We start from the raw sequence: 27,280 nt of genomic DNA on the forward strand, positions 1-27,280 counted from the left end.
TACGTGCAGGAGACGGGTGACAGTCTCTGGCAGTGAAAACCGTGGCCTCCCCTTGGAAACCTGGCTCACATCACCCCGAAAGCCACGAAGGACATTTCTTCCTGCCGTGCCCTCCCTAGAACAAGGCGTTCCTTGTGGCGCGGTACGCTCTTAGAAGCCAAATCTGGCTACTCCCTTCCAGCACTGCAGGTAGAATAAGACAGCTCAAACGCAGAGGAAGCAACAAAATTTATTTGGAGGCTGGCCAGAGGCATGGGAGCAGGCTGAGGAGATGGAGTACCGTTTGGTTTCGTGCCGTGGCTGTACAGATCAAGTGTCTAAAATCCCTTGTGGGGAGCGAGTGACACAGAGGGAGCCACTGGCTGCAGTTAACTGAAGGGTTTCCTGGAGGCCAGGTGTAGGAAAGCTTGAAAGCACACATTTCAGCATAATTAAAGGCTTTTCTGAAATGAAGATAAAACTTGATCTGCAAAGTCTGTACGGCTGGATTTCATGTTGCGCTACACCCCCTGGAGTAGGCCTTTATCTCACATTTACATCAGGATGTTAGGCAATCTGCCACCACCTACAATTTACTTTGACTGTGGTGACTGTTAATTCTTACCGGGTAGGTTGAAGCCATGTGCTAAAACATTAGAAAAGTTTCCTGTCTGGTATTTGGTCATTAGGTTGAAAAGGACGGTGTACCTTGAAGAAGGTGATAATAAACATGATGAAAGTGTATAGAAAGCTAAATGATACTGAGAAGATAGCTTAGGGTCTTCTCTTTACTCACCCACGTATTAAAGGATAAAAGGGCACACGAAACAGAAGAGTGGTGCGTTGAAGGTGGACAGAGAGTTTCCTTTGCACACAATTCACAATATCAGCAGGCATGAAATTAACAGGATCGTGAAAAAGAGCAGGCATCTAATAGCTTCCAACACCAAGCTGTCCTACTGCAACAACAAGCACATAAAATTCAAGAGTACTGACCAGGTTTCAGACCAACTGTACATGAAAAAAGTAATGCTCTCTGCTGCAGCATCCCTCGTGCTGTCCTCCAAACCGAATTCCAGTTAGCAGAGCCAAAGACTGTGAACTATTTGGGCTGCCAGCTTTATCGTGCGTGACAGTCACTGGATGGTCTGGATGTTCCTGCGATGGTCTGTGATCTGATCATCAGTTTATTTATGTTGAATACAGCGACAGTCCACTGGCCTGACCACGGGCACAGGTCACAACGTGGCTGAAAACGAAAGGGAGATGAAGGAATGGAGAAGCAGAAGATTTGGGACGTTCTGTCACTTACCTGTATTGGCTGCTGAGTGCTTCAAGTGTGCGTTAGTGATTTCGTCTACAAGTGAACCCAAATTGTGCTCTACATGGAGACACTTGGGTTGGCTTTTACTGGAAATGTTCCGACCTTCCTCAGTCCTGAACAACTCCTGTCGAAACCAGACCGATGACGGGACTGTTAACCTGGCTAATATTATTTCCAGACAGTCTGAAGCACTCTTCTGTTTTATGAGACGTATAAATGCTTTACAAGACACATAAGTTCCCATCAGATGTTGTTGCACAGCTGCTTCGCACAGGCAGCTCCTGGCTACCTTCCAGCTGACTTTGCTTAGAGGCAGCTCAGCCCTACCAGCTGCGTGCCCACATCTGCACAGCCTTACACTTCTGCAGTCCTGCTGAGGTTTAGTGAGCACCCACCAGCAGCAGAGACCCAGGACCGAATCCTTGAGGGCTCTCTGTAGATGGCTGTCAGTTCTCTTTACTGACAGAAATGTAATTTGGTGCTTTATGGGACCAAGTAAGGCAGGAGAGATGCACCCTTGGACCTGCAAATGCATCATCTCTTCATCCTAGAAAGTGATTTTGCTTCTGACCAGCTTCACTTTCACACTGACCAGTGTGAGCCACACAGCCCCCAGGATACTCTTAGAGGCCCACATGCTGTCCTTGTCAGTTGCTGAGCTTCTGAGCTGTTCATTCGTGCCCTTTCCTCTTGCCCCAGACAGTGAAAGGATTGCTGGCACTGCCCAGTAATTCATCTGCTGGCATTTTAATATGCATAGGTATGATCATCCGATTGCTACCATTGCTCTGTGGGAATCTGCTTCTAAAAATACGCCAATCCCTGCTGCCCTCCAACGCATGCATGAGATAACATACCATGCTCCCTGGCTGCTGGTGACACACAGGATGAAGGTAATCAATACAGTTGGTAATACAGCAAGCCAACAACACTCGTAATTACCACAGATTTCTCTTTCACTTAAAAAGCATCATCTTCCAGCCTGTGTTACCACAGCTTCAGCCATACAGTGCACTCAAACGATCATGCGCTTTCCCTGCATGAGCTAATTAGAATCCTGTTAGTTTTCCTGAGAGCAGCTTTTGAAGAGGACAGGTTTATTATGGGCACCCTAATCCAGTTCATGCTGTAGCAGGTGCTCAGTTGCTGTCAATCAATTATCAATTCGGTACTTCCACCGAAATTGGTAGAGATCTACCTGCTTGCATCGCTCAGGATACGATGCTGTGTTTTGTCTAGGGACCATCTTTTGAGTGCAAGGTGCAGCAAACAACTCCCTGCTAAGAAACCTGATCTTCCATGTTGCAGCCTCTCTTCTGCATTATTTAAATTGCAGGCAAAAGCACTGCGAGGCAGTGGAGGCTGCAAAAAATAATGTAATGCCATTCAAGTTTCGCCATTTAAAAAATCATATTTTGTAAGGATTTTGCATTATGAATAGTCCATCTTATCTCAGAGGATGTGCATGGCATTTCTCAACCTTATTGTCAGATATTCTGGCCCAAATAATGTCTGCCTGAGGAGTGAAGGGGGGACCTGGAAGCCTGAACTTCCCTGTTGTAGCCAGAAGTTCTAGCACTGTGACATGAGGTGTGTGCAGATCAGTGCCTTCCAAGTTACAGCAGTGATCTCTGAGAAGCTCTTGTTACGCCTCTGGGCTTCTCTCTCTCTGCCCAAAGAATAAGAGCAGTAATACTAAAGGAGGCAAGGAGCATTTGGGAATTAACACGAATTGTAAGGTTTGTCAGTGCTCTGAAGTTCTTCAGTGAGTGGTGCTAAGTAGAGTATCCCTTGGCTGATGTCGGTAAAGGACACGTAATGCTCTGCAGCCAGGAGCCACAGCCCCATCCTCTGGCTGGGGGGTTTGCGGTAATATTTCTTTCTCATGGAGAGGACCTCTGAGAAAAGGCAGTGGGAAGGACCAGGAATGGATGTGGAAGCTCTGTTCTGTATCCACTCAATAATACAGAGTTGCTCACAGCCTTGCCTCTCGGGGTCTGTGTTTTAGCTGTCGAAGCTCTCTCTCTTACAAAGCTGGGGTGGCCTCCATGTGGCTGTTGTACTTCCAAATTCAAATATTTTGTTTTCCTTAGGAGACTGCAATTAATCTATCACTTTCTCAGTAATGTTTCTTCTAGCAATGGCCCTATTCTGTCCTTACTTCTGGTCTGGATCTCTTCTAGGCAATGATTATCTTTCCCATTACACAGAAAATTTCTTAGAGAGCAGCTAGGAAAGAATCCTCTTTGCCTCTTGGAGCATGCGGTGCCAGAGCTGCTACTGTAGCTTGTCATACATTACAACAATGTCAGCGTTGGCTTTTCTCCCTGCACAAGGAACCAGACGAAAGCATTGCCACTGAGCATGACTTGAAAACCTCCGGCGTCTCCACCAGCACTCGGTGACAGCCTGTTCTGCTGCAGAGCCTCAGCTCAGCTAGAGCAACACCTGCCCACAGCCCCTGGGCATCAAGGGAGCATCTCTTTGCTGCTAATATCAGCTTGTCTAGTACTAAAATCCTCCTTTTCTCAGCCACCAAGATTTGCTGTCCAGCTTCTAATTTACCAGGCTTTTGTTCCTATCCTTGAGAGTCAGGAGGAAGCCCTGTTCTGCAAGCCCCAGGAGGCAACGTGGCTCTGTTTCGCTGTCACTTCTGAGTGCCAGGAGTGACTTGCACATCTCCTTCAGCTGCGCAGGGAGCTGCTCAAAGACACCTCCTGCTCGGGGTCTTTCACAGAATGACCCCTCGGCATAACAGCCCTGGTCTCACAAGGCACCAGCGTGGAAACTGAAGCCTCAGGATGAGAAATGCATAACCCTTGGAGAATGCAGGAGCCGACGTGATGTTTCAGAGCCAGCCTCTATTCTTAGAAGAGCGGTGAAAGTCATCGTTTAAAAATAAGATCCACTGCAGTGCTAGCAAAGAGTCGTATTTGTGGTATTCCTGTGAGTAAATCCCTCAGCACGGATTGGCTTGGCTTCAAGATCAGAAACACTTCACCAGACTAAGGCCCAGCTGTGACGTGTGCCCGCTGCCGATCTGAATGGGAGAGAAGTGCACGTGGCACGTGTTACACAGGTGCCCAAAGCTCACCCCTGTGGTTTCCTTGCTATTACAGGTCAAGAGGAGAGCTTTTCAGGGGCCTCTGTAAGAGTTGGTCCATGCCAGCAATGAAGTTGGGTGTACGTATTCCCTGTTTTGAAAATCCCCCCAGGCACTTAGCTGCTCCTGTTCTGCTGTCAGGCAGGGACTAGGTGCTGCCTTTGCACAAGGCGGATGCTCTGCCAAGGTATAGCCAGGCTTTGAATCTTGTGCAGAGGCCTTTCTAACATGCCCTTGCCTGAAGACATCAAATGGGTGTGAACTGATGGCACCGAGAGAGGTTTGGGGCTCACATTCAACCTATCTAGGCATACCAGAGCCCTTTGAGACATGCCTCGTAAGGGAAACTTGCACTGGATCTCGTCTGAAACAGGACAAAATTCAGAGTATTTCTGAACGGGGATATGATGTTATATGTCTTCCAGCTCCAACTGAGTGCCAAATGTAAAAATCCAACCCTCAGAAACCACAACCAAGATTTATTCTAAGGAGAAGTGCACCCCCCAGGGAACGGATGGTTTGTGTGCATCCATACATGCAACTTCTTTGTCCATGGTGAGTGTAACACACGTGAATTTTACCAGGGAGTTCTTTGCTTGCTGGAGGCATTATCAAAAGACCATAGTGGATCGGGTTTTCTCCCGTTCAGCTGGAAGTTGTGTGCAGAAAGAAAATTCAGAGCACTCCTGGGGTCACAGAGCACAGATCCGGCCAAAGCTCTGGACACAAGGGAAGGCAAGGTGAATTTGCACCTCTGCGACCTCACTACCTCCACTCCTCTGAAGGAGCTACTGAGACTGAGCCAGCTGTCTGCACAGTGGCAAAGCACCTTCCTTGAGAGGCTGTACTTGGCTCCTCTGCCCAGACTCTGTGCTGGGGCATTTGAAAGCACCTGTGAACGTGAAGTCTCATCTAAAGTCCATCACGGTTACTGGGAAACTCCCGCTGACTCAGGACCAAGTTGGTGTTTCCATTTGATGCGATACAAATTTCTGGCTGTTGGGTGCATTCCTATCTGTCCTCCCTATTTCTGGTTTGTATAGACAACACCTAATACTGTTTTTACCTTGGAATCTCTAGATGTCTTCACGTATCCCCTTTTGGGACTGTGTGTAGTAAGCAAAGGGCCAAATATTAGGCTGTGAGCAGGGATGGCCACAGATCCATGCTTGTGGGGAGCACCTGGTTCTTTTTCATTTTATTGGAAGAAAAAGGGCAGAGCTGGCTCTAGTCAAATCCCATTCATCTGCTACTTCAGTGCTGTTTGGATTTTGAGGTTTCACTCAGAAACCTTGCTCATTTCTTACAACTGGATGGGGAACACCATCTTTTCCCGTTAGGGTCATACAGAATTTTTCCAATAGCCTTGACTGGAAGAAGCTGAGACCTTGAAGCTTCCTCTTGCACTTACTCAGGTCAACGTGAACTTTAGCTAGGATCATACCAACAGGTAAAACCTTGGATCCCATAATATCATGTCTGGAGCTGATCTCGTGGTTTCTCTTACCACATAACCACTACCCACGAACCCAGTCCCACCAGAGTGAACTCTTTTATCCTATGCAAAAATCATCAGCCATCTGCATCTCCTGTCCCGGCTGTAAGGCCTGAGTTGTGCCTGTAAACTCTTGAGGTTTACACTGCCCGGTGATGTCAGTGGGAGGCTGGCAAGTTATTCTTTCCTCTAAAAAGTTGACTGTTCAGTTCTGCATAGAGCATTTCAGTTTGCAAGGAGTTTTACACAAGCTGCTATCTGTGATACATTTTTCATTCTAAAATTTCACACTACAGTTTTATGAGGGAAAGAGTTAGCCGTGTCTGAAAAACAGAAGAAAGAAGCTGAAAATTAATAAACAGGGTGCATAATGAGCATGAATAATTAATATAAAAGACAAAAGACAAACACGGTGAAGATTTCACATTTTATTGTTATTAAAAGTTAATTATGAAATTGGCACAACACATAAAAATAGATCTGTGGTGAATGATACACGTTACTATTATTGCCAGGTCATTTCGTGCACACCCTCACTTCTTAAAATCAGACAGTAATAAATATAAAACATTTCATCAGCTGTGAAACCAGTGTGACTGCAGCAGGGAGAGACTGGGCTTTCTGTTGACTCTACTCAAAGAGATAATGCAGGCAGAAATAGTCCTCTATTCATACTTAAAAATAAATTAAGGAGAATGAAAATAACAGATTTTTAGAGTATGCCCAAGCTGAAAATAACTGGAGAGGGAAGGCTGGAAATACCCCTTTTTGCCAGACCTTTCTGCATGGAAGTCAAAAGGCATTTTGCCACGGACTCTAAAGGCAGCAGGATTTAGCTATTTGTTGACAGGCAGATGGAAAGACGTAGCAACAGAATCTGGGGAGGACCTGTGGCAAAGCGTGAGTTTATTATTTTGATCTTGCACATGCTACTGAATCTCCTCGTTGTAGTAATTGTGCATGTTGGTAACAGCAGTGATTGCTGGGAGGAGCTGGGAGGGTGTATCAAAGCCAGATAAAAGCGTCAGCAGCTCGTTTTTTTTCTCCCCATTTGGGTTGGCCTTCCTTCTAACCCCACACACCATTCATTGCAAAGCAACTTCTTCCCTGTTCACTTCCCGGTCCCTGTGAGAAAATCAGAACAAAACCCGGCAAAAAAAATCTCACCAGGTCACTAACTGTTCCTAGACTTGGGTGGCCATACAAAGAGCTTATTTAGGAGCCTCTTTCAAATAAGGCAGGTAGGGACATGAGCCTGCTCCTGCCTTCCAAACCTGTCAGCAATGCTGATTTTTGCTGCGTGTCCCGCTCTGGGGTTGCAGGAGCTTGTGGCTAACAATGTGTCCAACACCCAGCCTGGGGAAACCCTCACACAGCTCCACAGCTCCTCTTGTCTGGCTCTGGAGTGTCCACGACCTCCCTCTAAACTCGTGCTCCATTAGGACTCCAGCACATCACACTGCCACAACCCTACTAGCAAACCTGGGAGCGCTGTGGCTACTCTGCTCTCATTTCCTCCATGCTGAATGTTTTTAAATCCCGGCAGATAAAATCTCAGTGCTGCTCTCAAACAGGAAAATCTCAGGGCTTCGGTCTCAGCCTCACTTCAGGAGAGTGACAAGGGTGGAAAGCTGGCACAGCAGAACGGTGAATCAGGCTCTCTCTTTGGTTTTCAGGCTGTTTACTCAAAACAGCCCTTGAGAAAGATGCTATGCCTCGAGCAGATGTTACATTCAACCGGTTTAGCAATATTACGCCTATTTTTTCCCAAGCTAGGCAAGGAGGGGAAGGAGAATATAATGTATGTTAGTGCAAGTTCACATAGACAACACATGAATATTTAGTACAAAATGTTCTTTCAAGGTGGGGCAAACATTTCTAGTTGTGACACAAAAAGAAGGTATTTGGTAACATTTTCAACAACTTGGCTGTGAAAAAGCATATAAGTGGAATATGTTTAGACACAGACTACCTCACATCACCCTGAAGTATTCAAGGCTCTTTCTGAGTAGGCAAGAAGCTCAATATTTCTTAAAAAAATATGACATCAGTTTAATCACAGCCAATTACAGACATAACTAAGTAATTTGGTGGTTTTTAAAGCTATGCTAAATTGAAGGATTTTACTCCCCACAGGTTTTACCTATTTGAGACTTGTTTCACTTCAGAACTAATTTCCTTATTCTGAGGAAACCAAGGAAGTATTCAACTAATAAATTCTAACATAAGATTTTCAAAAGTTGTCTACTGTGAAACATTTGTGTCTACTGAAAAACATTTTGAAAACCTGTCCCAATTTGAAAACAGTCTGATTTCAGGTCTGGTAGGGCTTATATGCAACATGAACATCTGAATAATCCCTAAATTCTGGAAACAGAAGAATTCAGACACAAATTTTGCAGCACAGTCTCCCATCTTAGCCATTTTGATGTGGCTTAAAGTCTAACCGAACAAAAAAATTTAAGGCCCCAGTTTTCTCTGACTTACACTGCACACAGAAGCGTTCAGCCGGAGCTTCTGAATGCAGTTCGCCAGCGTAAACCAAGCGTGGAACAGCCCTTGGCTTCACAGGCATCCTCCTTCCTGCCATAGCCTGGTACTGCCCAAGAGAAAAAGAAAAAGGCTTCCAAATTTCTGTTAAACAGACAAATAGACATGGAAACCCTAACTGTGACTTTCTGCCCTCTCCTGCTCCTGGCGCAGGACCAGGACAGCATGTGGGACCCCAGGCACGGTGGTATCAGCAGGCCCTTGCTGCTGACAGGGACCTGTGTAGAGTTCATCTCAGCATCCCTGGCCTGTGCTTTGTCCTGTGCCAAGCCCCCGCAGGACAGGATTAGTCCTCGGGCTGCACTAACCTACTGCAGCTACCAGGAATCCCCAGTGGCTGAAAGTTCAAGTCTGCCAACCCCCTTATTATGGGCTACAGTAAGGGCACGGAGGCAGAATCTCTCTTGGCTTTGTGCTGTCTCTTTTGGTTTTGTGCTGCAGCAGGGTCAGGGTGCAAATCTCTCCAGCCTCTTATTTTTTGGCCCTCTGAACTAGCAGGACAGCCTCAGGCAGCGCCACTGCATGAGGAAACCTGGCGTTACCTATACAGCTGGAGACAGCAATAGGCACGGTTGGCACTAAACATCTCTCCAAACAGAATTCATCTTCTGCCTGCATCTGCTTTGGAAACTGCAAACCATGTCACAGCTGGAGAAAAATCCAAACAGCTCATGTAGAAGCACCTTTCCCTTGGATTTTTATTATCGTCATTTTTAAGAATATATTTTGTACCAAAACACTGTCAGCATTCTTTATACAATGGAAAATGACACAGTCATCATGAATCATGTAAAAGAGTAAAAACAGAGCAAGACAACATTTCATACCAAGGTTCAGTCTGGAGTACAAACAGAATCTGATGCACAACTTAAAAGTCACACACCAGATAAAAAGATCATCTGGAAAACAATAGATTCTCACTTAATTTGGAAAAAAAGTCAGGAGACTTCCATGTTAAGGCTAAAATTTTAATTTTTACCCCTCGTTTTGTAGGTGGCAGCCTGATTCTTAACTCACTCACACCAGCACCATCCCCCTGGCTTTACAAAGAGATTTGCACTTGCATGAAGTAAGAATCAGGCTTCTATGCCTTTGTGCTTGGAGGACTCTGATTGACCTCAACAGGCTTTGGACTAGAGCCACAGTTGGAATTTCAGCTTGCAGTCTAAGGCTTCTTAACTGCAGGCCAAATTAGCGCAAAATGAGGCTTTGCAACTGACATTCTACCCTTCACTTTGGATATTCCAGTTCTGGTTGCCTTAAAACCCTTCTTTATTGCAAGTTTCATATAGTTCTGTTTGTGAGATATTTTTTTATCTCTCTTTTTTTTTTTTTTTTTAAATACAGTGCTACAAAGGATGTTTTTGTATTCTGTGTCCCTATATTACATGTTTTCAAAATTGCCTAAATATATGTTTATATCATGATTATAACTACTCAGAAAGACCTGCTATAGTCTACTGTGAGCAGCCAAGGAAAAAGTGTATTTAGTCCTAAAGACGTCAAGAAAAGTGGTTGTGTTCATTTATAGTGTAGCGCAATGACTGTGTTTATACAGCTATACCTACTATTTAAAAAGCTACTTGAAAAGTTATTATTCATGTGCAGTAGCTGATTTTCAAGCATTAATAACTTGGCTGTCTAGACAAGTTTTAATTGTCATATCAAAGGCCGAATATGTTCTTAAACGAGTGCAAAAAAATCTCCCATCTCCCCTGGAAAGAGGCTGGTTCTCTTGCTGAGCTAAGAGACTGCCAAATGTTTCTTCTCAAGTTATAAAAGCATGGCTAAAACTACAAATCGGTTGTTTAAACTTTAAAAACAGATTGACTTTAACTCAAACCTATCCTGTGCAGCAAAGTTAGTAAGCCCTGAAAAACAGTTTTTAGTGAATATGCAGAGCTCCCCCCACCAACTACCATGCCCGCATTTTCCCAGGGCCTAGAGGGCTCCATTAAAGTGTAACTAAATGTTCAATAGGAAACATGATTTTTCAAGAATAATACGTAGAGCTTGCCCAAAGAACCTAAGACATTTTGTACATTCAAAATGTTTACATTTTGCTGTTCTTAACGATCAGTAAGATTGTTCATTTTTACCAATACATACAATGATTATAAATAAATAAACTACAGATAAGCTTTAAAAATTGTATTAACAGTACATTGTGCAAAAACTTGTAACAATCTACATTCTAGGCAAATACCCTGACTAAAATATACAGGCTTGTGTCCTGACACCCTCATTCAGTTTTTGCACAGTCCTTGGACCAAATCAGCAGCTGGCAGCAATCAGCGGGATTCCATCCCAGGCCATGGAGGTTAGCTGATTAACACCAGCAGAAGATCTCACCCCCAGGGGTGTGCAAAAATCCCACAGAAATCAATGGGAGTTGTGCTTGACTAAGGACTAAGCAGTTTGATTGTACCCCAGGAAAGTGGATAGGAGAGCTGCCATTGATTTCCGTGGAACCAGGCTCAGGCCCTGGGTAAGGACGTCAGCATGTGGCCCTACGTTGTGCTACACTACTCCACTTCAGTGCAGAAACAATATTTGCAAAAGAAAAACTTTTCGTCGGTGTTGTCACTGCTGTTCAGTAACCGCTTTTAGTACAGCGTTTCAGAAATTGCCTTTCTGGGAGATTTGAAAGGAGACTGCAAGTCTTTCTGAAGCCATTCCGATTTGATTATCCAGCACAGGTGGGCTATTTTGATCCAAGAAAAAATGGCTCAATGTCTATCAACCAACAGAGTTCTTCGTTAGGATAAACAACAGCCCAGTTCGTCAGCACGGGAGTGAAGAACTGCACATGGAAAAGGAACGGGGCAGCCTTCCTACTATAGTTGTGTCCAGAGCCGGCTGTCACTTCTCCGAATGGACGATGGCACCTGAGCCGGTTTGGAATCTACAGTCCTAACAAGTTCAGCCAAGTTTTGTAAGCTGAAGGTCTCCGTTTATCTTTATTGTGTCAATTGCTGACAGTGTTTCAATACGGTGGTAAAAATCAAAGAGCTGATGTCCATCCACAAATATCCTAAAACGGGGATGCTCACAAAGTATCTCAACCTGGAAAAAATAAAATAATGAACCGTGTTCACAACGTAACTGGGAAGTTATTTCATAGGACACAAAAAGCTGCGGATTAGCCTTTAAGTAGTGTTGGTATGGTTACATATCTTGCTGCTTACATGCTGTGCAATGAGAGGCCTGAGACCAACTTGCCCCCCTGACCCCAGTCACACTAGGATGGATCTGCTCACACCTCACAGGAGCGTTAAGCCAGTCTCACACTGTCCCAGAAGGGAGGACCCTGGAGCCCAGTCCCACCACTCTGCAGATTTCAGTCCCACCAGGGAGGTTCTGCCTCTCAGAAGAATGCCAGAAACAAATCCAAACTGCTAATTACAGGGGGAAGAAACTGTATCTCCAACCCAAATCTTGCACTCCTTGCTACAGATTTATTTTTTTTTTTGCTACAGAATGAGGGGGCAGTTCCCTCTGCAATGCCTTCCACACTTCAGTTAATTCACTGGAAGGGAGCGAACATGAGAGGAGGGCTCAGTTTGCCCTCCCCTCCCACACGCTAGAACTGCACATACACAGCTGCTGCAAAACTAAAAAGCCTGCACCACGGTGGCTGCACACAGCCTAGGACTGCCTGTTGGACTAGGGGCTGCAGCCAGGGAGATGCAGGACGGCTTGAATTCAGCCAGAGAGTTCACACGAGGCACAAACCAGACCAGGGAAGGACACAGCTCAGCTCTCCTCCTACAGCCCTGGAGAAATGCTCTGGAAAAGCCACAAAGACTGGTGCTGGACCACCCATTTCGGACAGATCCGGAGATTCCTGATACTGGGGGCGGCTTGAGAGGATGTCTTACACTTAAGCTTTGCTGGAGCTGCCCTGCCAGGAAGCTGAGATGTGAAGGCATAAAATGTGCATTTGTTGTACAGGCCCTTGGAGACCTCCAGCTCTGGACAGGCTGAGAAGAAAATCTGCAGGGAAGTCATGTGTAAATCCTCAGTCGTTTCTAGAGGCTGCTAGCCTGGAATGAAGCGCAGCTTTCAGGCAGAAATATTACAACAAATAAAAACGAGAATGAGGGCTAATGATAAACTGACCAAGCCTAATTAGCCCGACTGATTGAGGGCACATCACGCTGGAAGAAGTGGCGGTGGACTGCCCAAAAAAACACTGCCCCATGGGGAGCTGGTAGCACGCCACCTAACAGGGAAGAGCCCATGCTGCCGCGTAGCTCTTGTGTCACTGCAGCAGGTGCATCCAGCCTTAGGCCTCGTTATGTAAAAGATATGGTTAGCCTCAACGCTGCTTACGATCCATTTTTACAGATCACCCTGGGCCACGCCAGAACGATAATTGAACTGGATGACAAGTAATTGTCAAGAACACTTAATGGTCCTGCTTAATTTAGTCATTGAGAGGGAGACCGTCAAAGGTGCAAAGTCATCCGGGAGTCTAAATTCTGCTTGTGCATTTGGGGAAAAAAGAAAAAAAAACACAAAAACAACTCCCCTCCTGCAGTATCTCACACTGAATATCGCTGCCCTCTGACGTTAGCTGTCATTAGTGGGACAGCCACAAAACAAGCTCTGGATCGTTTGTCCTGCTTGTCGGAGGGCCCAGCCACCACCCGTGGCAGCAGGTAGCGTAACCCTCGCAGCCAGAGCGAGACCCAGCCTCCAAGCCCTTTCAAGTGCGTTTCCCACGTGCGCCAAAGGGTGTTGCCAGCTCGGAGAGGAGAGTTTGCAGAGGGAAGTGGAACGCAACCCATCCACAGCAAAGCCAGGCAGCGACACCCTCGCGAAGCCCAAGCGTCTGGGGAGACAGTGAGCTTTTGGGGCTGGGGGAGATTATCTTGGGGGCGAGATGGATTAAGAGAGTTGGGCAGCTGGTCAGAGCGCTGGCATTCAGCAGAGGGGTGGCAAGGTTTCATAAGAGGGGCGGGGAGGAGGAGGGCTTTTCTGGGTCAGCCGCACGGAGAAGGCGAGCAGCCTTTTTCCTCAACGTAGCCAAACCGCTGCGAGAGAAGAAGCCCTCTGCAGCTGCACACTTTGTTAGTCCTGATTTGCACAGACAGCTCCACATAACCACAAACACTACAGATGGGAATCTGCTTCTAGGTCAACCCAGTCCATCCTCACGGCGCAGGATTGCCACGCGCACCGTGTTCAAGTGACTACCAGCTTAAATTTGCCAGGAGATTTAATCCCAAGGTCCAGAAAAGAATACCTCCATTGCTTAGCTAGTTAATCTGCTAACACAAAGGGCTAGAGCCAACCTCGGTGTAACATCCCCGGAGAAAAAGGATGAACACGAGCCTCATTAGCAGCGCTAAACTGCAAACACTACGTCCATTACGGAAACCATCAAAACACACGGCAGTCCCACGGAGTATTTACATTCTCCAGTAATAACTTGAGCTGCAGTAATAACATAGAGGCACTTTTTAATTTATAGCTATAAAACTAAGCTCAGGAAGCGCGCTTCATCACCCGGCGTTACAACCTCCACCTTGTCACAGCACCCCGCGACGTGTTTATAGCCCCGTCGGATCTGCCTGCAGACACGAGCGGCCGCAGGAGCGGGCCCTGCACAACTCCTGATCGATCCCAGCAAACCGGCCAGAGACGAGCCAAAACCTCCCCCGAGATTTCACGAGAGGCAAGCCGCGTCCTGCCGCAACGCCGCTCGAATTACAGCGGATGGGAGACGGTGCGTGCCCGGCGCTGTGACCGGAGTACTCACCCTAAAAGGCTGGTCCGGGATAAAGGGAAAGTAGGGAATCGATGACTGCTCTTCCCCCCATTCTCCAGCCACACACGAGTTCCTGACAAACTGCCTGTCGGTGAACACAGCCTTCAGCTCGATGGCTACGTCCGCGGGAGGATCTTCCGACTCCCCGCAGGTCAGGCTGATGCCAAAGCTGCAAGACACACAGAGCTGCTCGCATTCGGCCAGAAACCAAGCACACGAACCCCAAAAACACAGCCGGGCTGATTGCTCGGCTTATTAAAACCATCAGCATCGCAGCACGGGGGGGGGACGGGACAGCTCAGCTCATCCGGGGAATGCCTCGAAAGCGCGGCGGGGACAAGGACACGGCCATGGCACACGTAGAGGTGCGTGTGCTGCATCCGTAAGCGCAGATCTGATCCCAGGCCAGTCCTCTACCCCCAGTGAAATCGTGGGAAACAGGATCCCGTACAGAAATGCCCCCTCTATGGGTCAAGGGAGAAACCAGCACGCTGTATTTAAGATGATAAAAATAAGAAAAAAAGGGGGGGGGGCCGGGGTTGGGGGACCGGGGTTGGGGGTCCCTCCTCGCCCCCTGCCCGGGCTCTCGCTGGGTTTTTACCTTTCGGGGTTGAGGTCCACGATGCCCATGACCAAGATCTTCTTTCCCGGCCTCATGCCTCCCTTGATGTGCCCGCAGAAGGGGACGATCTGCAAAGGACAAGGGGGCGGCGGGGGTCACTCGGCATCGAGTGGCCAAAACCCGGGAGGGATTTTTAGGGGGGGGTGGTGGTGGTGGTGAAGAAGGCTCAAAACCAAACGGAAAATAAAAAAAAGCGATTTACCAGGCGAGGGAAGTACACATCAGCTTGCACCGGGGATCCCAGCGAGTTGTTTAAATGCCCGTCCTCGATTTTCTGCAGGTAGAAAGGAGAGCGCTGAGGCCCCTCCCGGCCGCAGGTGCTCACCCCCCGGCGGCACCGGGGCGGCTCCCCCCGGGGCTCCCCCGCCGCAGGTGGCGGCCGGGAGGGGCTGAGGCTGCGGCTCCCCCCCCCGGGTCCCCCCTCCCGGAGCCCCGCTGCCCGTCCCCATCCCGGTGCCGGTGGCACTCACCAGCGCGTCCCGCTCGGCCACGGTCCCCGCCATCTTGTGCGAGCGGCGGCGACGGGGACGGGGACGGGGACGGGGACGGGGAGGGGGCAACGGGGTAAAGGGAGGGGAGCGGGGGGGAGCGGGGAGGATCGGGGGGGAGCGGGGGGGATCCGGGATCCGCAGCCCCGGCGGCTCCGGGGGGGGCAGCGGCAGAGCCGGAGAGGAGCCGGTGACAGAAGTAGGAAGGCGAGGAGGAGGAGGAGGAGGAGGAGGAGGAGGAGGAGGAGGAAGAGCAGAAGGGGAGGTGGCCGGCGCTGCCTCGCCCGGCGGGGAGCGAGGAGAGCCCAGCCCCTTGGCCTGGGGGGAGCCGGGCAGGGCGGGGGCTGCGGCGGCTTCCTCGGCTCCGCAGCTCTGCCCCGGGCTCCCCCCGGCTGCAGGGGGGACGCGGGGACCACGGCCCTAGGGAGGGCTCGACCCCTCCGAGGAGGCAGGGAGGGGATGGGGTCCCCCGGGGAAGGGGGCTGTGGGGCCGGGAGAAGGGCTGGGGGAGGCTGAGAGAGGGCCCTGCGTTTTGATGAGCTCAATTCTTTGTATTTTCCTTTTCCTCAGATCCCGAGTACCCCCCCGCAGGAGGCTGGAGCAGGCGATTTGGGTAACTGTCCCTCGTGAGCTGGCCGAGGCCGAGTCCCAAGGGAAGCCCAGCGTTGGTGGGGCCGCTGTGGGTGGCAGCGTGGCCCGTGGCATCAGGCAGCGAGGCTGTGTTTAGGGCTGCGTGTTGTTGGGCGAATTGCAGCCTCTCGGCCAAGTCATGCGGCGCGGCTGCTTTGAAATCCTCGCCGCAAACTTCTTAATGACATAAGCTAATTGTATAAGTCGGCCGGCTATCGATTGCTCATTACGGAGGGGGGAGCTCCTATTGACATGCACATCCCGTGGTTGCACAACGTGATGGCGTACCGGGATGTCCCTGCTCCCAGCTGTGTGAGCGGGGGCTCCCAAGGACTCCCCAAATCCTCACGGAGAGACCTGCAAAGCTGCCTCAGGCCGAGGCCACCAGCTCTGCTTGGGATGCCAGGAATCCCCTGCATTCACCATAGCACAAGTGACCTGTCCCAGCAAGCATGCTGTAATGATGCTGTTGATGAATTTAGGGTCCAGGGGGGGATTTGGAGAGTTGTCACTTCCTCACAACTACGATGTGGTGGCATAAACATCCCTCCAGCAACGTGACACGGGACCTTGCACGTGTCAGCTGGCTTCCCTGTGCCTCCACTTAACCCATGCGTTGGGCTGGGTGGATGAACGTCGCCTTCCTCCACCACGGCGCTCTGAGGATTAATTACTCACGCTGTGTAAAGTGGTGTGGAAGAAGCTAAGTCATTGCAGTGTTTAGGCTTTCAATATGATGGTGCACGTCTGTTGGGAAACGCTTCCCAATCACTAGGTGATGCCATTCGAGAAATCAAGAGCTACTGAGAGCAAGGAAAGATTGTGCAAGTGTTTAGATGCCTGGCTACTTTTTCAGTAGAGTCCACTAATTTGGCGATGTTTTCATCGTTGGATGCCCAGTGGAAATGGCTCATCAAAGCTCACGTTAGTGCGTATAGCTCTGCTGGAAGTCACGTACAGAAGCCGTGTCTTCTGCAGCTGTACCAGCACAATTAGGCACGAAGGCAGTGGGGATCCCTGTGGCCCTGATTTTGGTCTTGAAAAACCACTGGACTGTTTTCATCGTGCCAAAACATTGGGTGTCAGCCCTCACCACATGGAAAAGCACCTTCCTCGAATACTGAATCCATAAAGAGCGCGGTAACGTGAAACTGTTGTGCATGGGAAATGGACGGCTTGCGAGCGGTGAGCCGAGTGCCCTCACAACTTCACCACAAAGAGGATCCGGAGGGAATCTGATGGTTTGTTCAGCTCTGGTGCGCTGCTCACCTCTGCCCTCACCGATGCTGATGCCATTGTGCTTTTTTGTGCTGGCCTAAGAGAGAAGGGGAGTCACCCAAAGGTTTTGCGTTTTTATTTGGAGGTACAGTGTTACAGGATGCCCAGAGAGCTCTTTTCATAACACATCATCTTTTCCTCTGCTGCACGGGGAGCTGCTTTATTGAATCAGATTAAATTTATTGGACATAAAATCAGGCCAGCCAGTACTTTGTGCCAAAGCTGGAGTTCCTGTGAGGAGAGAGGTCATTATTATGGCTCTGTTCTGTAGCTGTTTTTAATTGAACTTTCTCATTTTGGAATAATTAAATAGCAAGACTCGGCCATTTGGCCAGCTGCTTTGCCTTGTGTTTGTCTTCTTTGGCGTGTTTTCCAAAAACGAGCACAAATGCAACGTTTGTTCTGTTGGCCGTGGCAGGAGTGACTGGAACAACCTGTGGTATGAAGCTATGATGGGGGAGGATGTTCCCATGTTTTTGAGGCTGGTCTGTGCATTTCTGTTTCTCTGCAATGTTCTCTTCTCACCCTACAGCAACCCAGGAAGACACTGAAAATCCTGTTTGCACCACGGACAAGGCGAGGCAGCCAGAGCAGCTTTGCCCCCTTGTGCCACTGTCCTGCCTGTGTGACGGCTGCTCCTGTGGTTTCTTCTAGGGAGGTGTTCTCCAGCAGAAGAGGACTGCCTACCTCTGCATAGATCAGCACTCAGGGGAGTAGGGCTACGTTTCTGGGCAGCACTGTGCCTCCCATCCATGGGGGAGCTTCCTTGAAACCCACTTTGCCCACAGGTTTTCCTATGCAAAGGGCTGTGGGGTGCGTGCCACCATCTAAGCTACTGCACTCATTCTTTTCCAAAAGGAGAGGTCTGAGCCAAATCTGTTCCCTCACCCGTGCAGTCCTGTTAAACCATCTGCACAGAATGGGCCCCGTGTAATATTTGCACCAACCTTCTCAACGGGGAAGGTCTTGTTTCATGCTTGAGGGTCTGAGCTTGTAGGTCTGGTGGTGGAAGCTGGAGCAACACGACAAATATTTTCCCTCCACTGAAATAATGCCAATATCTACGTCTCTGAACTTGACAGGTTGGCCAAGCACAAAGCCCTTTGTGGATTCGTACCCCCATCCAGTTCTGGGCTCGTACAGCTCTTTGCTTGGTGGAGCCTGGGACTCCTGAAATACTGAGAATTGGAAAAAGATTAAAAAGAAGTGGCCCGGTGTGAACACCATTTGGGAACAGTTAATGATGTGCCCAGCCCAGCCACCAAAGCCATTGCTGAGAACTGGCAAACCCAGAACTTCATCTTAATCCCAGCACCTTGTATCTTGCAGCCACTCCCTTTGATGATTTAAAGAGGTGTATCTAATTCGTAGCTGGCCTTCACCGAGAAGGAATGCAGCACGATCGCAATTTTGGTGTGGTATAATTACCCTGCCTTTCTTGCCCCATTACCACTGACACTGCTCTCCTCACGCCTGGCTTTATAGGCTGACTTGTACAACCTCTCGGGTTTGTTTTGCTTTTTTAATGACGTTGGTGAGAAGATGGGAGGTGTTTGCTGGTTTCGTGGAAGCTTCCTTTGGTTTCTGGGTGGTATGGCACTCAAGTCCTCGTTCCCGTAGGACTGAAAGAGTTGAATAATATGATAAAGGAGAAAGTCTGGCAATAAATTCAATTCAGTGGTTTCTCCTATCAGAATTATTGAGGTGCTGATAAACAACCGGCTTCTTTTCTTAGACTTTGTTGGCTTTGCCACTGCAAATCATTGGGCAAACGTCTAGGAGAGCAGACCCGACCTCATGTAAATTTGCCCAGCACAGGGGCCCAAGGCAGAGGTTTGGAGAGGGTAGTGCTGGCGGCGTGTAGGTCTGGGTGGAAGTCAGCAACGGGCTGAAGAACCAAGTCGGAGACATGGACTTCTCTTGCCATGCGTCTTCAAAGAGCCCGAAGAAGGAGATTCCCTTAGCACTGTGTACCGAGACTAAAGGGCAAGGTACCACGTACCCACAGAAATATTCACGGCCCTGCCCTCCCACACCCACCCACGGGAATCAGAGATGACAGTTAGCAGTACGGACAGCGCAGGGAGGGTGTCCAACGTGCCTGTGCGTTTTCACAAGTTAATGCTGGCTCATCTTCATCGACAGAAGAAGGAATCCAGGACCAGAAGCAGCACCCCCTCTTCCGAAGGCTTTCTGTAGTGTCTGAGTTTTATACAGATCAGAGCTTCAAGTTCAAACTTGACATTTATTTAAAGTGGCTTCCTCGCATCTCATTGCTTCCTGATTTATTCTGGTCGGAGTCTTGCCCTAAGGGTTTCAAGCCTCTTACTGTGCACGAGTCCGGTGGGGAACTCATTTTTTCTGGGGCTCTCAGTAACAGATCGGGTAAACCAGTGTTTAAGGAGATTGGCCCGAGTGAGTCATTTGATCGCACACCACTGCTGCATGCCTGGTGCAGCGCGTGCGTCCATCAGCAATATTTGTCTTGCAGGTTGTTTACTGGAGTCTGCACTGGGAACCAAGGGTATGTCCATAAAACAATGTCAGATAAGACATTGGGTGCGGGTTGAAGGTTGTTCGCGTTCAGGAGTTTTCATCTCTTCCAGTCCCTTCCACGGGGAATAAATGTCCAAACGCATGGCGCAAACTGCGAAGTCATGGCAGGAGCTGAAGGCATCCCCAGGGGCAGACTGTGTTTTTATGGCTCGGAGGCTGGTCTTCCCTGCTGTGGCTTATTTGGAGCTTCCTTCCTATTATCAGTGGACAACAATTTTATCAGGAATCTCATGACGTTGGCTCTTTTTTCTTTTAGTTTCAGTTTTGAGTTCTTTGTCGTTTCACAAACGTTTTGTATTATTCATACATTTTTTTTTTTTTTTAAGAGGCAGTTTCTAGCTTTTGAACATGGAGAGCAATTTGGGAATGTGTCTACTTTCTGAAGAACGGAAATCTAGTGGGAAAAAGGACTGTTCTATATGTATTTAAAAATGTTGTGATTTTCAGGCCAACCTCATGAATTTAAATGGGAGGGGGGTCATGGTCATGATGCATTATGCATCATGTGTGCATCACATCTGCCAGAGGATGCAGAATAAGACTGCTAAAGGGCTTTTACCCACAGCTATCAGCATGTCAAGAGGTCTTTCTGTGTACGTTTTAAAATTTTAGTGACTGCTCTATCTAGAATAGGCTTCCTGCTACTTTGCACGGTCTGCAGGACAGGGTGGGAGCTGTTTACTATTTTTAGAAGCTCCCCAGAAAATATTCTTCATTTATAAGTTAAAAGACCCATCTCCTTATTCCTGTTTTTATGATACTTTCTGCAAATGAAACCTGGAATGCAAGAATCACATCTTTACATTTTAACTGCTAACCCCAGCAGTTGAAATGTTACGCAGAGCAAATTCAGCACTAGATTACGTTGGGCAATGCAGTGCCCCCGTGGCTTTGCTGGGGATAACCTGTGTAGTCCAAACCAGGCTGCTGCTTTTGGCACGTTAGGAGCAGAGTTAGCACCTGAGTCTTAAACCTGCATCACTGAATGAATACACAAGCCTGATGACTGTCCCTCCTCCAACAGAGCCTTCGAACAACCCCGGTTCAGCTGACACATCTGCCCAGGCAGGCAACAAGGACATTCGTGTGGAGGCACGGACAGACGGACACTCTGCTTTGGAGCAGTGCAGCTTTGCAGTGTCTCTGGATCGAGTAAGGGTTTCGCTGCCTTTGCACATCAGCTTCAGGAGCTGTGTTCTCACCAAGGCTCTTCTGCGGTCTGAACTCATCTTCCCTTTTGGATCATGTGAGGTATCCTCCATTAGTAACACTTTGCTCTGACAGGCGTCCTGCTGTGCATTGCAGCAGTTAGAAGCTAAATAATTTATTTTGGAAGCAAGTTTCGTACATGGCTTAGAAAATGGAAGAGAACAAGGAATATTGCAACAGCCAACTGCAGGGTAGATTTCAGTGGTAGGCTTGGACAAATACACCATGCTCTGTAGTTTCTAAGCGTTGCATTTTGCCATCCATTGTTTCAAAATTGCTTTCTCTCCCATAATTACCTTCACAAGAGGAGGCTGATCCAAAGTGTTGGGTTTTCTTATTATTTTTTTTCAAGTTGGTTCAATGATTTCCATTTTTAATAATAAAGGTGAATAAACAAAAGAAGAAGAAGAAGAAAAAAAAAAGCATGACAACATATTACCTGGCATTTAAAATAGAGAGAAGATGTATGTGTGCCACAGAGCACTTAATCTGTGGACATCAAAGTGCCTTGCAGAGGTCATAATTCTCATTTCAAAGATGAGGAAGCAGAGGTGCTGAGAGGGAAAGTGGCTGGCTTAGCAGGTCAGTGGCAAAGCGGGGCGAGAGTCTCCCGAGCCTGTAGTGCAGGCAGAGAGGAGGGCACACAGGAGAACAAACCTGTCCTCGCTTAATCAGGACGGCTCAGGTCCCAGGTGCAATGAAGGCACGGTGACACTGCAGGGAGAGCAGCAAATCATGCCACAAGCCGTGGAGCCAGTGAAGCCTGGTTTCCTGCTGTTTTGTGTCTTAAGAGCAGGCCGGGGGTTCTCTGATGTTGCCCTTTGATGGTGCAATCATGAGGTGCCACTGCGGCCTTTCCATCACCAAGGGCACTGATGGAGTCTGGCTCCCCAGCTTGGCTGTCTCTTTTCCCAAAAGTTTTAGGTACTGGAGAATTTTTGTGCCTTTCTGTCAGGCGTGAGCACCGTCAGCCAGTGAGTCACATCTAACACGTGTTCGCATGCACACACCCACGCGCGGGCACACAGGCATATGTCTGGGCATTGCAGCGTAGGGGACGTTTTACCTTATGGAACTGTGTGATCAGTCAGCATTTTTATGTGGTGGATCTATGGTTTTAAATATGTTTTCTCTAAAGAGGTCTGAAAGATAAAAGGTGGTAGAGCAAGGACGTTCGTTGTGTTGATTCAGTAGCCACTGTTGTTCTGTCTTACTAGAAAATGCTTTTCAAGGGAAGAAACAAAAAGCCTCCAAATTGGACTTCCAACTCGAGACGCATCCTCTTTGAGCCCTCAGAGGCTCTCTGTGAAGTCAGACTCATTTAAGTCATTCATCTGATGAACCATACCTCCTGGTGAGAAGACTTCTTTTATGCCTGCAGCCATGCTGCCTTGAGGCATGGTCCTGTCACATCTCATAACCTGGAGAGGGAGAGCTTGAATGAGCATTTTGGTGGGAAATTCCGAAGTAGCGATTTTCAAGCCTTCCTTCTCTGTGAGCTCTGAAAACACCTTAGGTGGCTGCTCAACCTCCTTGTCTGTAAACTGAAGCCTACTGATGCGAGGTTGGTTTTCTTAGCTTTGATGGATCCATTGCAAGTAGGCCATGGATGCTGCAGGTCTTCCCCGCATGGAATTTCATGGAGCGATGTGGCCCTCAGTTAACTGAAGATCTTGCAGTGTTTTTCACGGAGGGGTCTGCCTAGGAAAAGCAGACATAATTTGAGGGATTATCCATCTCTAAGCAGTTCATGATAGCTTCTTTGAGATGGCTTGCAGTGTAACCTTCTGAGTTCATCTTCTGATGAGCAGTGCACCCCTGCCTGCTTTCTGCTTCTTCAGATGAGTGCTACAAAAGCTGGGTAGGAGGGGGAGGTTGTCTGGCTTTGTCATTCACCCTCTTTGACCTTCAGCTCCTTTTTTCTTGATGAAGTCCAAGTTACCCATCAATTAAAGAGAGGCTGCGTTGCGTTCTTAGCCCACAGGAGTGTTGTGAGAGTTTTCATAATAAACTTCTCAAGATTGTCGAGTGAAATGCGCTATATAAATGCAGATGAATGTTACTAGAAAGCCTGCAGGTTCTTTACTTTATGTGTCTCCTCTGTGGTGTCTACTGGCAGACCTGAATACATTTGCGGCTCAGATTACTAATCTCAGATGTAATACATCAGCTGAACAGACTTTCTTTCTTTATATTTTAAATATCACGGCACACTGTATCATGCAACCTATGATAATACTGCTCAGCATCTCTGTTATTAGAACATCTCTTCATATTTTTGTTGTTACAGGGCCCAGAGGCATTGTTTATGGGGAGACCTCAAAGACCTGGTAGCACTTCAGTTTTCCAGATAGGAAAACCGAGGCCCATTTTCCAAGCAAGAAACTCTGAGCCAGTGGTGTAGAAACTGGGTCTCCTACCTCTCACATGCCATCTCTCCAAGCACTGGGAAACTGTTTTCAAAAGAACCAAAGGCTGTAAATTACAGGACCTCAACACAGAGTTTGCAAGTGAAAGTGAGTTTGCTAAACAGATTTTTTTTTTCTCCTCCTGTGTGCTACGAGTGACACTTCCACTAAGCACTGCAGTGGTTGCGTTCCCTGTGTGTCTGGTTACTGCTGAAGAGATGTTTTAACTGGAGGAGAAAGCCCTCACTCATTAGCAATGACTTCTGTTCTACTGATTGGCTACTTAAGGTTTTACAACCCCAAGTGCCTCGCTAATACTCTTCTCTTAACACCAAGTCTTTCTGCAGGTTACCAGTATGTTCCTCAGACTTGCAAGGCTTTGTAGACTGCTGTTCAAAACCAGCTATTTTGAAAAAATACACAAATCGTAGAATCACAGAATCCTCATCACAAATGGTGGTGGAGAAGGGACAACCGCTTGAAGGTCCCTCTTCTTCACACTTTACCAGGAGAATATCCTTCTGCTGGGCTATGTACTCATGGTGCCACATCCTTTCTGATTCATGAACTTCACATTCCTTGCTGCTCAGTGGCCTGGTGTCAAGACGAGTTGGGGAATACTTCCCTCTCTCCAGCCGATGTGAGTGCTTTGAAAGGAAACATTGTCTTGATCTCTGTTAGGCTGCAGATGGCACTTCCACATCTCCTTTGCCTTTGATGTGTGTCCTTGTCCCCTTGGTTGAAGCACCAAACAAATGTTCTGAGTGACTGCTTCTGCCAGTGGCTCATGCTGGAGGTGTAGGTGGGTAGATGGGATTTGGGAATTCCACTTCTGGAGCCAGGCACCTTGAAGGGACGTGTGGGAGTTGCTGTTACCACACCTGAGCCCTTTGCCAATCTGGGGCCTGAGCGTCAAAGGTGAGTAATTGTTATTGATGGAGGAGCTGCTTTGTTTGTCCACTGAATAAATAAAGCAGACTTTCCAGCTGTTCCCTCCTCCAAGTCTCTTCCAGCTCCTTCCAGCTTCCCCACATCACTCCCTTTTCCTAATCTCCCCATCTTTTCTCTGTGGCTTCCTCCTGCAGTTTCAGTTCTGGCGGGCAGCTCCCAGCATTATGTTCAACTGAAGAGGGCTTTCCTCAAGACAACTTCAATGTCCCGAGCAGTACAACATCCTTCCCAGAGCCATTCATGTCAAAAAGTGATGTTTTTGCCCTGTTTTGCAATGATTGTATTTAATAGTTAGTTAAATATCGAGGTCGCCAGCCACTCCTTGCTGGCATGCCCCATTCCTAAGGAAACACTGTGCCTTTTAACCTAGCTGTGCTGGAGGGCAAGGGAAACTGTTCCCAATTTACTGACCAAACCTTCTGCTGGAGAGCTGATCTTTCCATTTCCCCTTCAAAGCCAAGGTTGCCACATTTTCCCCGGAGTCTGTGACCTAAATAGCAAGTTGGTGTCCTGTGAGAGTGTCTGGTCCTGGAATGGCCCTGTTTCCTTTCCCTTCTTTCAGTGGCTGCGGTGATATCAGCACCCTCGCGAAAAACAATTCGGTCAATCCATCAGGGCTTTCCAGAAGCAGAAATGCCTCGTGATGGGACACACCAAAACCCGTTCTGAAAGCAGCAGACTAGTGAAATGGACTGACCCCGTGGATGCTGGGTCAATATACAATAACGGCGGTGCTGCACTAAGCTTTTTTTCCATCAGAGCAGCTCTATCACATTGATCTGCCCAGTGTTGTGCCAGAGAATAGCTAGATAGCTTTTTTTTTTTTTTTTTAAATGTGTAAATCCATTTCCTAACCTGGCAGGCGTCCTACAGCATGAAAGCAGCAGCAAAATGCTGGTGCGTGTTTCTTCCATGTGGTCTGATAGGGATGTATATCTTGTCCTCTTTGCCTAGGGTGCAGCTCCTTTGGAAATGCTTTGTAGAGCAGTGCTGCACAGGGAAAGAGTTGTCTCTAATGACCCTTCTGTGATGTTTACATGTTAAAGTCCCTGCATAGCAGAGGTACATGTGGTTATACTGGCATAAAAACGCTTGTGTTTGTGTGGTTCTGGGAACCAGTGTAAAATATGCTAAAAAGAACATGTTTTTTTTCTTTACATGTTGGGAAAGCTGGTGCTGTAATTGAATATAACTGTAAATAAAACCACCCTGGCACTGTTTTTCATTCACAGGCCCCCAGTTCACATTCATTGTCACCACTGCCATACCGACACAGAAATAGCAGCTGTAAGGGGCCAAGTGAATCAGAGTCAGACTCATCTCAAGATATCTCATCTCATCTGTCCGGCTCAGGCACCAACAGGTCGATAGTGGAGACTCCCTTTGTAAAGATAAAAATTGCTACAAAGTCGAGAATCGCAGGTATTTTCACCACCTATTTCGGAGGGGATGAGAACCATGCACTGGAAAAATCTGTTTCTGCTGAGTGCAAAAGGAGCACTGGGGAGGAGCTCTGTCAGAGTATAAACTTCCAGTATAGGTTAGATAAATTCCCCATTTGACCCCTGAGATCCTCAGGATGTCTCCAGACTGCCAGTCTCACCTCCCACTCACCTGGGCACGGTTCCCACTGGAGGTAAAGGCACCAGTCCCTGCTCAGCCTGTCTTAATTAAAAACAACTTTATTGTTTGATAGATACCAACAGAATGCACAATATAACCGGCAACGCAGAAGGCTTCTGCCCTGAAGACATTTTCCTGTAAACAGATGGCAAGCAGAAAATGGGCCAGGAAAGCCAGAAAAACTCTGCCTTGGTAGGTGTGTGATTCCTTTCCCCTTCGGACAAAGCATCAGTGTGGGCTGATGTGGGCTCCAGTTACAGAAGATGTCTTCAAGGATAAGGCAGTGTGGGAAGTACGAGGGAAAAACGTGAAACCAAGGGAGGAGGGAAAAAAGAACAACAAGCATTTAGCATTCTCTAGTGGGGATTTTATTTCAGCCATCCCTTTCCCTTTGTGCTTAGCATTGTACATATACATCTGGTGGGAGAGCAGCTCTGCCCAGGGAGGCGTAGAGTCCACATGGGCAGGAAAAGGGGTGGAGGACAGGAAGCACTCGGCTTACTTTTACAGCCTTGAAACAGATCTAGCAGCTGACATCATGACTTGAACGAGGTTGCCCAGGACGTCAGCGGCAAAGCCGGTATTTAAACCCCTGGCATCCCAGCCAGAGGCACTGGCATGTCCTGCTTCATCTGAGGCTTGTCTGACACAGCAGAGTCTTATGTAACGCAGCCAGAGTTTTGGTTTTGTTGCAACAGTTTCAGAAGAACTCAAACACAGGATTTTTGCTATTTTTAAGTTGGAGAATGAGTGTATTTCTGTCTCACACTTCACTAGGTTGCATCCGGGGTCAGGGAATGAGGGTTCATCTTCCAGCTAGCTACGCAAGGCTTTCATTTGCATTCCCCTCTTTGTTTTGTCTTGGGATAACAGAAGTTTGCACTGACATGCAAGATATTTTCTTACTGGTCATCAACAACCGCAGTTGCATTTCAGAAGCATTTTGGCACCTTGCCCCTCTGGCAGCCAACGATCTTAGTAGCAACTTCTCAGGCTGAAATGTTTTTCTTGAAATGCATTAGCCTGTGTCTATTATTGCACACACTTTTCCTTTTCCCCTCATCTGTTTTGGCCATATCTGAAGCTGTGAACTCTTTTCGAAGAATCTTTAATCTTTGTCAACATTTGGAGTGGGTCTGAATAAAAACTTGTTAGAGGAAATCTTAGTGATTTAATGTGCTTCTTGGCTTATTATTCTGGCTGACAATCTTTTACAGAGGCAGTATTGCAATAGCAGTAGGAAAGTAGAAAATCAGGATTGCTTTTAGTAGGAAGAATCCCTCTGACA

General features: G+C 47.8%; 2 protein-coding genes across 21 annotated transcripts in view; one reads left to right on the forward strand and one right to left on the reverse strand.

Annotated features, from left to right (window-relative positions):
• LOC101793288 (uncharacterized) overlaps positions 1 to 27,280 on the forward strand; it is an 83,401-nt gene that overhangs the window by 12,751 nt on the left and 43,370 nt on the right. For 10 of the 20 annotated variants that reach the window (XR_011808005.1, XM_038176986.2, XM_038176987.2 and 7 more), the window contains 5 exons: positions 15,908 to 19,769; positions 20,826 to 21,052; positions 23,301 to 24,336; positions 25,602 to 25,791; positions 26,066 to 26,184. The gene's annotated coding sequence lies outside the window, so the exon portion shown is untranslated. Of the gene's footprint in view, positions 1 to 14,391; positions 14,593 to 15,439; positions 15,537 to 15,907; positions 19,770 to 20,825; positions 21,053 to 23,300; positions 24,337 to 25,601; positions 25,792 to 26,065; positions 26,185 to 27,280 lie in introns of those variants that run through there. The other 10 variants (XM_038176995.2, XM_038176993.2, XM_038176996.2 and 7 more) reach the window with 8 other exon arrangements.
• LGALSL (galectin like) lies at positions 6,315 to 15,460 on the reverse strand. Its single transcript, XM_027453424.3, has 5 exons — positions 15,320 to 15,460; positions 15,052 to 15,123; positions 14,829 to 14,917; positions 14,219 to 14,396; positions 6,315 to 11,517 (listed from the first exon to the last, which is right to left on the reverse strand). Exons 1-5 carry the CDS (start codon positions 15,350 to 15,352, stop codon positions 11,374 to 11,376), a joined length of 516 nt encoding a protein of 171 aa, XP_027309225.1. The 5' UTR covers positions 15,353 to 15,460; the 3' UTR covers positions 6,315 to 11,373.

This window comes from Anas platyrhynchos, chromosome 3 (assembly GCF_047663525.1).
Source record: "Anas platyrhynchos isolate ZD024472 breed Pekin duck chromosome 3, IASCAAS_PekinDuck_T2T, whole genome shotgun sequence".
Lineage (NCBI taxonomy): Eukaryota > Metazoa > Chordata > Aves > Anseriformes > Anatidae > Anas > Anas platyrhynchos.